The 12,472-nt window shown below is 43.8% G+C and overlaps 1 protein-coding gene across 4 annotated transcripts in view; it reads left to right on the top strand.

Moving 5' to 3' along the window:
• Positions 1-519: 519 nt before the first annotated feature.
• patl2 (PAT1 homolog 2) overlaps positions 520-12,472 on the top strand; it is a 30,629-nt gene continuing 18,676 nt past the window's right edge. For 3 of the 4 annotated variants that reach the window (XR_012096643.1, XM_073031636.1, XM_073031635.1), the window contains exons 1-6: positions 563-617; positions 1,296-1,386; positions 5,455-5,702; positions 5,862-5,933; positions 6,277-6,426; positions 6,847-6,986. Coding sequence is in view for 3 of the 4 variants with exons in the window: in XM_073031636.1 (XP_072887737.1) it covers positions 588-617; positions 1,296-1,386; positions 5,455-5,702; positions 5,862-5,933; positions 6,277-6,426; positions 6,847-6,986 (731 nt within the window). In the remaining variant the exon portion in view is untranslated. Of the gene's footprint in view, positions 618-1,295; positions 1,387-5,454; positions 5,703-5,861; positions 5,934-6,276; positions 6,427-6,846; positions 6,987-12,472 lie in introns of all 4 variants that reach the window. The other variant, XM_073031637.1, reaches the window with a different exon arrangement.

The raw sequence follows: 12,472 nt of genomic DNA, 5'->3' as shown, positions 1-12,472 counted from the left end.
GTTTCCAGATCCCCATCATAGTCTGTTTCAACAACCTGCCGCTTTTATCCTTTCCCCTTGCACTATGAACCTGTGCCCTCTAGTTTTAGACTCCTCGACCAACGAGGAGAAAGACTCTACACCCTTTGTGGTTTTATAAACATCTATTAGGTCACCCCTCAGCTTCCTTTGCACCATGGAAACAGCACCTCCTTATAACTGCAGCTCTCGAGTCCCAGTAACATTAAACCTTCTCTGAACCCTTTCCAGCTTAACCACACCATTCATATAGCTGTGCGACCAGAACTGCACACACTGCTCCAACTACGCCAACACTTTAAGGCTGTGACTTCTCTTGATCCTCCTCTCTTCATCACCACTCCCTACCTCGCTCTCTTCCTCTCTAATTTCTCCCCTCTTTCTCCCTCCCTCATCCCTCATTCTCCTTTGCATCTTTCCCTTCCCACCCTTCCACTCTTCACCCTTTACCACTTGCCCCTCACTTCCTTCCGAGTTCACAGACACGGACGTGGTCCCTTTAAGTGGGGCGGGCAATTCCGCGGTAATATATTGGGACAAGATCCGAGCTGTGGTTCTTGGACAGCAGGATGGAGCCGACGGATTCCGGGAAGGTGGAGGTGAGAACGCGCGGGACGATATGAGGCCCCACCCCTCCCTGGAATCGCTGCTCGAATCGATAAGTTCTTCCAGCAGTTGGAAAAAGTGGAATTGGTGCCGGGGTAAAGTGGGAAAGTGGGAAAAAGAAAACCGATGTTTGGGGTAGAAATAAGGATCAAGGAGGGAGGTAGGGAGAGAGAGGAGGAATGAAGGGGAAGGGTACGGAAGGAGCAAGAGAGAAGGGTGAATGCTGGAGGGGGAGGGGAAGGGCGCGTACCAGAGGAGGGGGAGGGGAGGGGAATGTAGGGGGAAGTGGAGTGCGGGGGGGGGAGGGGATGAGTGTAGGTGGTGGGGAGGGTGAGGTGGGGTGGCAATGGGAAGTGGGGTAGTGTGGAGGGGAGGGCTGGTTGTGAAATGGAGTTTGGAAGTAATAGTGAGGTTAAGGGGACAGAGTGGTTGGGAAACTGGGAAGAGAAAAACAGGAGATGAGTGGCGAGGAAGTTATGAAAAGGGCGATTGGTGGGAGGGGAATAGAAGTAAGGAAATACAGGAGAGGAGTGAGGTAGGAAAGGGGGGAGGAAGAGGGAGGGTACAGAAGTGAGGCAAGGAAGCATTTTCTGGAACCTTCCTCTGTGCTGGGATGGGAGGGAATGCATTTTATTTTGTTTCTGACATTCTGGACATCTCTCCTGAAACAGGAATTCCCTTCACTCACTGATGAAGGATATCTTCAGGACATGAAAGATGAGGAAGATATTGATTTGTATAATGAGGAGACTTTTGGAATTGGTTTGTTGGAATGTCATCCTTCTCCCTTCTGATTCCTCCCCCCCCTTACCCCCACCACTGACAGAGCACAGCTCCACCCACCCACCAGTGACTACGACCCCGCCTTCATGCCAACAATGGTGCATGGTCCCACCTACCCACTGGCAACTGTACCCCCTTCCCACCCTGAATGATGATACACTGTATTGAAAGGACTGGCACAAAGGCATAAAGGTGACATAGGATCGGAAGATGTAGAATCATTGTGGCTAGTGCTAAGAAACTGCAAAGACCCTGATGGGAGATATATATAGACCTCCAAACTGTAGCAAAGATGTGGTCTTCAAATTAAAATGTAAGATAGAAAACACATATCAAAAGAGCAATGTTACAAGCAACACATTATATCAGGGCAGAAGCGTGAGAAGTTGCCATTACTAGGGAGAAGGTTTTTGGGAAATTGGAAGGTCTAAAGATAAAGAAGTCACCTGGGTTCTGAAGAGATTGTGGAAGCATCAGTAATGATTTTTCAGTAATCAATAGATTCTGTAGATTCCAGAGGTCTGAAAAATTGCAAATGTCTCCCCATGAAGGGAGAGAGGCAAAAGAAAATAAATTATAGGCCAGTTAGTCTGACATAAGTGGTTGGGAACATATTGGAGTCAATTGTTAAGGATGTGATTTCAGGGTACTTAGAGGCACATGGTAAAATAATCTGTAGTCAGCTTGATTTCTGTAAGTGAAAATCTTGCCAGAAAAATCTGTTGGAATTCTTTGAAGAAATAACAAGCAGGATAGACAAAGGAGAATTGGTGTATGTTTTGTACTTGGATTTTCAGAAGACCTTTGACAAGGTGCTACTTGTGAGTTTATTTAACCAGTTATAAACCCAGGAAAGATCTCAGTATGGATAGAGCATTGGCTGATTGGTAGGAGGCAATGAGTGGGAATAAATGGATCCTTTTCTGGTTGGCTGCCGGTGACTAGTAGTGTTCCACAGAGGTCTGTGATAGGACCATTTCTTTATGTTATATGTCAATTATTTGGATGATGGAATTGATGGCCTAGTGGCCATGTTGCGGATGGTACGAAGATTGTTGGGGGTGGGGGTATTTTGAGGAAGCAGAGGAGCTACAAAAGACAGATACATTGGGAGAATGGGCAAAATTTGAAGTGTGAAGGCTCTTGGGAGTCCTTGTGCTGGATATCCAGAAGGTTAACTTATGGGTTGAGTCAGTGGTGGGGACGGTGAATGTGATGTTGGCATTCATTTCAAGAAGACTAGAATATAAAAACAGCGATGTAATGCTGAGGCTTTATAAACTACTGGCAATATTATGAGCAGTTTTAGGCCCCTTATCTAAGAAAGGTTAAGCCCATAACAGCAGGGAATAGAATTAGGCCATTAGCCCATTAAGTCTGCTCTGCCATTTCATCATGGCAAATCCAATTTTTTTTTCTGCCCCAACCTCCTGGCTTCTCCGCATATCCCTTCATGCCCTGATTAATCAAGGATCTATCAGCCTCTCCCTTAAATATACATAAACATAAATTCTTGTGAATTCCAGTGAATATAGGCCCATGAAACACTCTACATATGACAAGCCTTTCAATCCTGGAATCATTTTTGTGAACCTCATCAGTTTCAGCATATCCCTTCCAGGATAAGGGACCAAAAACTGCCTACAATACTCCAAGTGAGGCCTCAACAGTGCTTTATAAAGTCTCAACATTGCATCCTTGCTTTTATATTCTAGTCCTCTTGAAATGAATGCTGACATCACATTGCCTTCCTCCCCACAGACTCAAACTGCTAATGAACCTTTAGGGAATCCTGAACAAGGACTTTAAAGTCCCTTTGCACCTCAGGTTTTGTACTTCCTTTCCATTTCTCACCATAAGAAACAATCCTGGAATAATTTTCGTGCACCTCCTTTGAACCCTGTCCAGTCAACTCCTGTTTCAACAAGGATCTGGACCCACTACAATTTGCCTATCACCACAGTAGATCTATGGCAGGTGCAATCTCAATGGCTCTTCACACACCCTTGGATCACCTGGACAATACAAACACCTATGTCAGGATACTGTTTAAAGACTATAGGTCAGCATTTAACACTGTCATTCCCCCAGTACTGATCGATAAGCTACAGAACCTGGACCACTGTTCCTTCCTCTGTAATTGGATCCTCAACTTCCTAACTGGAAGATAACAATCTATGCGGATTGGTGATAATATCTCCTCCTTGCTGATGCTCAACTCTGGTGCACCTCAGGAATGTGTGCTTAGCCCACTGCTCTACTGTCTATATACACGACTGTGTGGCTAGGCAGAGCTCAAATACCATCTATAAATTTGCTGATGATACAACCGTTGTTGGTAGAATCTCAGATGTTGATGAGAGGGCATACAGGAGCAAGATATACCAGCTGGTAGAGTGGCATCACAGCAACAGCCTTGCTCTCAATGTTAATAAGATGGAAGAGCTAATTGTGGACTTCAGGAAGGGTAAGACGAAGGAACACATAGAGGGATCAGAAGTGGAGAAAGTGAGTAATTTCGATTTCCTATGTGTCAAGATCTCTGAGGATCTAATCTGACCTACCATATTGACGCAGCTATAAAGACAATGGCTATATTTCAATAGGAGTTTGAAGAGATTTGGTTTGTCAACTAACACTCAAAGTTGTATAGATGTACCACAGAGAGCATTCTGACAGGCTGCATGTCTGGTATGGGGAGATTACTGCACAGGACCAAAAGAAGCTACAGAAAGTTGTAAAATTAGTTAGCTCCATCTTGGGTACTAGCCTCCATAGTACCCAAGACATTTTCAAAAGGAGTGGTGCCTCAGAAAGACAGTGGCCATTATTAAGGACCCCCCTCACCCAGGGGATGCCCTCTTCCTGATGGTAACAATGAAAAGAAGGTGCAGAAGCTTGAAGGCACACACTCAGTGATTCAGGAACAGCTTCTCCCCCCCCCCCCAAATGGATATTGAACCCATGAGAACTATTTCACTTTTTTAAAATATATTATGTTTTTGCACTATTTTTACTCCATTCAAAAATACATATGAACTTGGTGTGATATTTTTATTTATTTTTCTTCTCTATATTATCATGTATTGCATAATACTGCTGCTTAAGTGAACTAATGTCACGACACATGACATCGATAATAAACCTGATTCTGATTCTTTCATTTATTTTACCAAAGTGCATAATCATGCTCTTCCCAACACTATTCCATTTACCATTTCTTTGCCTGTTCTCTGAATCTATCTGCAAACTTTGCAACAAAGCTGTCAATTTCATCATCCAAATCTGAGATAGGTACATGGAGCTTAGAAAAATAGAGGGCTCTCTGCTTGGGAAATTCTACGTAGTTTCTAGAGTAGGTTACATAGTCGGCACAACATTGTGGACCAAAGGGCCTGTAAAATTCTATGCTCTATGTTGAAATCATTGAGATGTAATGTAAAAAGAACTGGTCCCAACAAAGACTCCTATGGAACACCACTAATCACTGGCAACCAGACAGAAAAGGATGTGCTGACATTCGATAGGGTTCAGAGGAGGTTCAAAAAAATGGTTCCAGGATTGAAAGGCTTCTAATATGAGGAACATTTGATGGAAGAATGTAGAGTGACCTAACCAAAACCTTTTGAATGTTGAAAGGCCTCAATAGAGTGGATGTGAAAAGGATGTTTTCTATGGTGGTGGAGTCTAAGACACTTCTGTAGAATAGAGGGATGTCCTTGTAGAATTTCTTTAGCCAGAGAGTGCTGAATTTGTGGAATTTATTGCCATATGTGTCTGTAGAGGCCAAGTCATTTGGTATATTTAAGGCAGAGGTTGATGGATTCCTGATTGGTCAAGCCATGAAGGGATATGGGGAGAAAGCAGAAGATTGGGCCTGAGAGGCTAAATGGATCAGCTATGATGAAATGGTGGAGCAGACTCGATGGGTCAAATGGCCTAATTCTGCTCCTATATCTTAAGGTCTATGCCCGTGACCTGACCCCCTCACCCCAACTGACAGCCATTCCCTGCACCAACAGGCGCTGACTGAATCTTTCTCTGCAGATTCTGAGTCTGGAGCCGAGCTATCTGAGGACTTGTCCCTCCTCTGCGAGGCACTGGGAGCCAGTCGTTCCAAGGGGGCAGAAGAGATGCCTCAGGCAGAGCTGGGACTGGAGTCTCACCCTTTCCCAGAGAAGAAGGATGGGAAGAGTTCAGACCAAGATCCAAAGGTATCGGAAGGGGACAGTGCAGCCCAGGAGCTTAGTGATCCAGCAGTGATGGAAGCTATTCATGGGCAGCCCAGTCTGGAGGTGAGAGAAACATCAAAGGGGGCAGGGTCTGCTCAAGGCATGGCAATCTAAGATAGGTGATAATACTGGTAAATTCCCCAACCCCTGTACTCCGGAGAGTGAACTGGACAGGGATTATTGAGGGGATAGAATTGATGCAACTGTTTTATCTTTCCACAGAGTTTGGACAGTGCAATAGTGGACAGTGGTGTCTGCTCTAGTTGGGAAGAATTTAACATTTCCCACATCCTGGTGGGTGAGGTTTCTGGACAGGGTGAAGCACTCTCCGTACCATCACTGCACACACTCTTGTGGTCGGGAACAGGGTGAAAATCCATAGACACTACCCCATCACACACTCCTGTGGTCAGGAACAGGGTGAAACTCCCTATACACCACCCCATCACACACTCCTATGGTTAGACACAGAGTGAAGCTCCCTCTCACCATTCCATCTGACACAGAGAAGCTCCCTCCACACTATCCTATCTCACACTCCTGGTGTCATACACAAAATGAAGTTCTCTCTACACCATCCCACCAGGCATTCCCAATTTCAGATGTGGAGCGAATCTTTATTCCTTTCTCACCATAGGACTCTGCTCTCCTGAAATCAATGGAGGAAACTGCAATGCTGGAGACTGCACGTTCCCCACTGGTTCCTCATTTGCCTGGTTCCCCAGGAATGTTTCGCCCAAATGTACGACAACAGAGAGGTCCCCCCAGTCACTGCCCGCTGCGGATGGTGAGAGCTCAGATTTTGGAAATGTTCTTGCCCTCTGCAGCCTCTGTACACCCTTCCCTCCCCATCCCTGTGAACCTCTCCTTCCCCTGCACTCCTTACTGTCCCTGTAGCTCACTCCCTCCCCTACATCTCTACCTTTCTCTGTACATCCCTCCCCCACCCACACCCTGCAAAAGCCCTCTGTCCTAAACTCCTCCATCTGCCCTCCTTCCCCACTCCTGTAATCACCACCTTCCCCTACAACCCTCCCCATCCATGGCCCCTCTATCCTATACACTGGTCCCTATTTCTATTATCCCTTTTTCCCTTCCACCACTACTTTCCAGGGATAACAAGACAGGGAACTGTGCCTGGCACTCCCGGTGTGGTTGACCCAGGGTTGTGGTTACTTGAGATCACGGTTCCCTTTTTCTCTTCCAGCCTTCAGGAAGTGTCCCACCTTTACCATTCCGATCTTTGTCTCCCATGCTTCCTGGGAGGAAGCTGATGACGATGAGATTTGGGTCTCCATCACCCTCAGCCTACTTCAGTTCTTCGCCTAAACTTCTCGAAGCCTTTCGGTATGTTCTGCCATGGTGTACCATAAGCGTGGGTCATTGGTGTAGGTTTCCCCTGATGATTCTGTGCATTGCCTATGCAGAGCCCATTTCCCTTCCCACAGAAATACCCCAGGGCTCTGCTTCCACCTCATTTTGAGGGAGAGAGAGTACCAGTTATTTTCCCCCAGGAGACAAAAAACATTTCCCCCCATGTCTCTCTTTGTTATAAGCAGCCTGCCCATTGTCTTAAATGACACCTCCATATGGTTCAAGATCCTCCCACAGAGGGAACACCCAACTCCAACTCCACCCTGCTAAGAGCCCTCGGCATCGGAGGCATTTCAGTATGGTTCAGTAGTCCCTCCCCAACCACAACCAGTACAAGCCCTGCCTGTCCATTCCTTCCTCCTGATACAAGCGCACCCATTCAGATATATCAGTCCATTCCCCCTCTGAACTGCTTGCAAGGCATTAACCCCTGTTGTTGAATAAAGTAACTATTACTGTCCCTGGTTCTCTTATCCCCGCCCCAAACCCTGTTGATAAATGATCCCATGAATCGAAGAAGCATAGAAGGCATAGCACAGAAATAGGCCAAACCATTTAAACTGCCTGCACCCAGACCAAAGCTCTCGGTAGCCCGACCATCCATATACCTATCCAAACTATTTTAAACATTGAAATCAAGCTTGTATGCAACACTTGTGCTGGCAGCTTGTTCCACACTCTCATAGCCCTCTGAGTGAAGAAGTTTCCCCTCATATAACCATATAACAATTACAGAACGGAAGCAGGCCATCTTGGCCCTCCTAGTCCGTGCCAACGCTTACACTCACCTAGTCCCACTGGCCCGCACTCAGCCCATAACCCTCCATTCCTTTCCTGTCCATATACCTTTCCAATTTTACTTTAAATGACAATACCGAACCTGCCTCAACCACTTCTACTGGAAGCTCATTCCACACAGCTACCACTCTCTGAGTAAAGAAATTCCCCCTTGTGTTACCCTTAAACTTTTGCCCCCTAACTTTCAAATCATGTCCTCTTGTTTGAATCTCCCCTACTCTCAATGGAAAAAGCCTATCCACGTCAACTTGATATATCCCCCTCATAATTTTAAATACCTCTATCAAGTCTCCCCTCAACTTTCTATGCTCCAAAGAATAAAGACAGAACTTGTTCAACCTTTCCCTGTAACTTAGGTGCTGAAACCCAGGTAACATTCTAGTAAATCTTCTCTGTACTCTCTCTATTTTGTTGATATCTTTCATATAATTCGGTGACCAGAACTGTACACAATACTCCAAATTCGGCCTTACCAATGCCTTGTACAATTTTAACATTACATCCCAACTCCTATACTCAATGCTCTGATTTATAAAGGCCAGCATACCAAAAGCTTTCTTCACCACCCTATCCACATGAGATTCCACCTTCAGGGAACTATGCACCATTATTCCTAGATCACTCTGTTCTACTGCATTCTTCAATGCCCTACCATTTACCATGTTATGTCCTATTTGGATTATTCCTACCAAAATGTAGCACCTCACAATTATCAGCATTAAACTCCATCTGCCATCGTTCAGCCCACTCTAACTTGCCTAATTCTCTCTGCAAGCTTTGAAAACCTACTTCATTATCCATGATGCCATCTACCTTAGTATTATCTGCATACTTACTAATCCAATTTATCACCCCATCATTCAGATCATTAATGTATATGACAAACAACATTGGACCCAGTACAGATCCCTGAGGCACACCACTAGTCACTGGCCTCCAACCTGACAAACAGTTATCCACCACTACTCTCTGGCATCTCCCATCCAGCCACTGTTGAATCCATTTTACTACTTCAATTTTAATACCTAACAATTGAACCTTCCTAACTAACCTTCTGTGCAGAACCTTGTCAAAGGCCTTACTGAAGTCCATATAGACAACATCCACTGCATTACCCTCATCAAGTTTCCTCATAACCTCTTCAAAAAGTTCAATAAAATTTGTCAAACATGACCTTCCACGCACAAATCCATGCTGACTATTCCTAATCAGACCCTGTCTATCCAGATAATTATATATACCATCTCTAAGAATACTTTCCATTAATTTACCCACTACTGACGTCAAACTGACAGGCCTTTAATTGCTGGTTTACTCTTAGAACCCTTTTTAAACAATGGAACCACATGAGCAATACGCCAATCCTCCAGCACCATCCCCGTTTCTAATGACATTTGAAATATTTCTGTCAGAGCCCCTGCTATTTCTACACTAACCTCCCTCAAGGTCCTAGGGAATATCCTGTCAGGATCCAGAGATTTATCCACTTTTATATTCCTTAAAAGCACCAGTACTTCCTCCTCTTTAATCGTCATAGTTTCCATAACTTCTCTTCTTGTTTCCCTTACCTTACACAATTTAATATCCTTCTCCTTAGTGAATACCGAAAATCTCCCCCATCTCTTTCGGCTCCACACATAGCTGTCCACTCTGATTCTCTAAGGTACTAATTTTATCTATTACTATCCTTTTGCTATTAATATAACTATAGAAACCCTTCAGATTTATTTTCACCTTACTTGCCAAAGTAACCTCGTATCTTTTAGCTTTTCTAATTTCTTTAAGATTCTTCTTACATTCTTTATATTCCTTGAGCACTTCAGTTACTCCATGCTGCCTATATTTATTGTAGATCTCTCTCTTTTTCCAAACCAAATTTCCAATATCCCTTGAAAACCATGGCGCTCTCAAACTTTTAACCTTTCAACCTAACAGGAACGTAAAGATCCTGTACCCTCAAAATTTCACCTTTAAATGACCTCCATTTCTCTATTATGTCCTTCCCATAAAACAAATTGTCCCAATCCACTCCTTCTAAATCCTTTCGCATCTCCTCAAAGTTAGCCTTTCTCCAATCAAAAATCCCATCCCTGGCTCCAGTCCTATCCTTCTCCATAATTATATTGAAACTAATGGTATTGTGATCACTGGACCCGAAGTGCTCCCCAACCTATACATCCGTCATCTGACCTATCTCATTCACTAACAGGAGATGCAACACTGCCCCTTCTCTAGTTGGTACCTCTATGTATTACTGCAAAAAAAAAACTATCCTGCACACATTTTACAAACTCCAAACCATCCAGCCCTTTTACAGAATGGGCTTCCCAGTCTGTGTGGAAAATTAACATCTCCCACAATCACAACCTTGTGCTTACTACAAATATCTGCTATCTCCTTACAAATATGCTCCTCCAATTCTCGCTCCCCATTAGGTGGTCTATAATACACCCCTATAAGTGTTACTACACCTTTCCCATTCCTCAATTTCACCCAAATAGCCTCCCTAGATGAGCCCTCTAATCACGTTCACCTTTCACCCTTAACCCATGACCTCTAGTTGTAGTGCCACCCAACTTCAGTGGAACAAAGCCTGCTTGCATTTACCCTATCTATATCCCTCATTAAATACCTATACCTCTATCAAATACTCCCTTATAACTCAGGTCCTCCAGAACCAGCAACATCCTTGTAAACTTTCTCTGTGCTTTTTCAACATAACATCCCATGTCCTCTACTCAGTACTTCGATTTATGAAGGCTAATATGCCAAAGCTTTCTTTGCAACCGTTCCTACCTGTGTCACCACTTTCAATTGAATTAGAGATCTGTATTCCCAGAATACAGAATCTGTATTCAAACACAGTCCTTAGTACCCTACTGTTCACTGTGTTAGACCTACCCTTGTTGGTCCTACTGAAGTACAAAACTTCGGACTTGTCTAAATTAAATTTCATCTGCCATTTTTCAGTCCATTTTCCCAGCTGGTCCAGATCCCACTGCAAGCTGTGATAGCCTTCCTTCCTGTCCACTACAGCCCCAATCTTGGTGTCATCTGCAAATTTGCTGATCCAGTTAATCACATTATCATCTAATCATTGACATAGATGATGAACAACAATTGATGCAGCACCAATCCCTGAGGCACTCCACTAGTCACATACATCCAGTCAGAGAGGCAACTGTCTACTATTATCAGTCTGTGGCTTCTCTCACAAAGCCCTATTTATTACCTCATCCTAAATGCTAAGCAAATGAACCACCTTGACCAACCACCCATGTGGGACCTTGTCAAATACCTTGCTAAAGTTCATGTAGACAACATCCACTGCCTTGCCTTCATCAAACTTCCTTGAAAAAACTTTAAGATTGACACGTCCTACCATACATGAAGCCATACTGACTATCCCTAAGCAATCTATCCAAATACTCACATGGTGCCTATAAAAAATATTCACTCCCTCCCCCCCCCCCCCCCCCAAACTTGGAAGATTTCATGTTTTATTGTTTTACAACATTCAATTACAGTGGATTTATTTAGTGTTTTTTTTTACACTGATCAACAGAAAACTCTTTTGTGTCAAAGTGAAAACAGATTTCTATAAATTGGTCTAAATTTATTACAATTATTAGATACAAAATTGGATAAATGCGTAATTATTCACCCCCTTTAAGTCTGTATTTAGTACCTTTGGCAGCAATTACAGCCTATCAGCTTTGCACATCCAGACACTGCAAAATTTCCCCATTTTTCTTTACAAAACTGCTCAAGTTCTGGCAGATGGCCTGGGGATTGTGAGTGAACAGCCCTTTTCAAGGCCAACCACAAATTCTCAATTGGATTGAGGTCTGAACTCTGACTTGGCCACTTAAGGACTCAAGGCCAGTCAAGTTGTTTTTAAGTTATTCTTATGTAGCTTTGGCTTTATGCTTGGGGTCACTGTCTTGCTGGAAAACAAATCTTCTCCCAAGTCATAGTTCTCTTGCAGACTGCGTCAGGTTTTCCTCCAGGATTTCCCTGTATTTTGCTGCATTCGTTTTACCCTCTATCTTCACAAGCCTTCTAAGGCCTGTTGCAGAGATGCATCTCCACAGCATGCTTTATGTTGGGGATGGTGTGCTTTTGATGCGTGGTGTTTGGCTTGCACCAAACTTATCATTCAATCTGATGGCCAAAAAGCTCAGTTTTGGTTTCATCAGACCATAGAACCTTCTTCCAGCTGACTTCAGAGTCTCCCATGTGCTTTCTGGCAAACTCTAGCTGAGATTTCATGTGAGTTTTTTTCTTTTTTTTTTGTAATTTATTTTTTATTGAAATTGATGAGTTTTTTTTTCAACAGTGGCTTTCTCTTTGCCACTCTCTCATAAAGCTGTGACTGGTGGTTTCCTTCTCTAGTCCCCTTCTTGCACCTTCAACTCAGTTTTTGAGGACGGCCTGCTCTAGGCAGATTTACAGCTGTGCCATATTCTTCCCATTTCTTGATGATTGACTTAACTGCACTCAAAGGATATTCAGTGACTTGGAAACTTTCTTGTATCTATCTCCTGACTTGTGCTTTTCAATAACCTTTTTGTTCAGTTGCTCGGAGTGTTCTATTGTCTTCGTAGTGTCGTTTTTGCCAGGACCTTCCAGATACAGGTGTACTTTTATGACAATCAGTT

Source organism: Hemitrygon akajei, chromosome 29 (genome assembly GCF_048418815.1).
Source record: "Hemitrygon akajei chromosome 29, sHemAka1.3, whole genome shotgun sequence".
In the NCBI taxonomy this organism is placed as follows: domain Eukaryota; kingdom Metazoa; phylum Chordata; class Chondrichthyes; order Myliobatiformes; family Dasyatidae; genus Hemitrygon; species Hemitrygon akajei.
The sequence above is the reverse complement of the archived record's forward strand: the minus strand, read 5'-3'. Positions and strand labels throughout refer to the sequence as shown.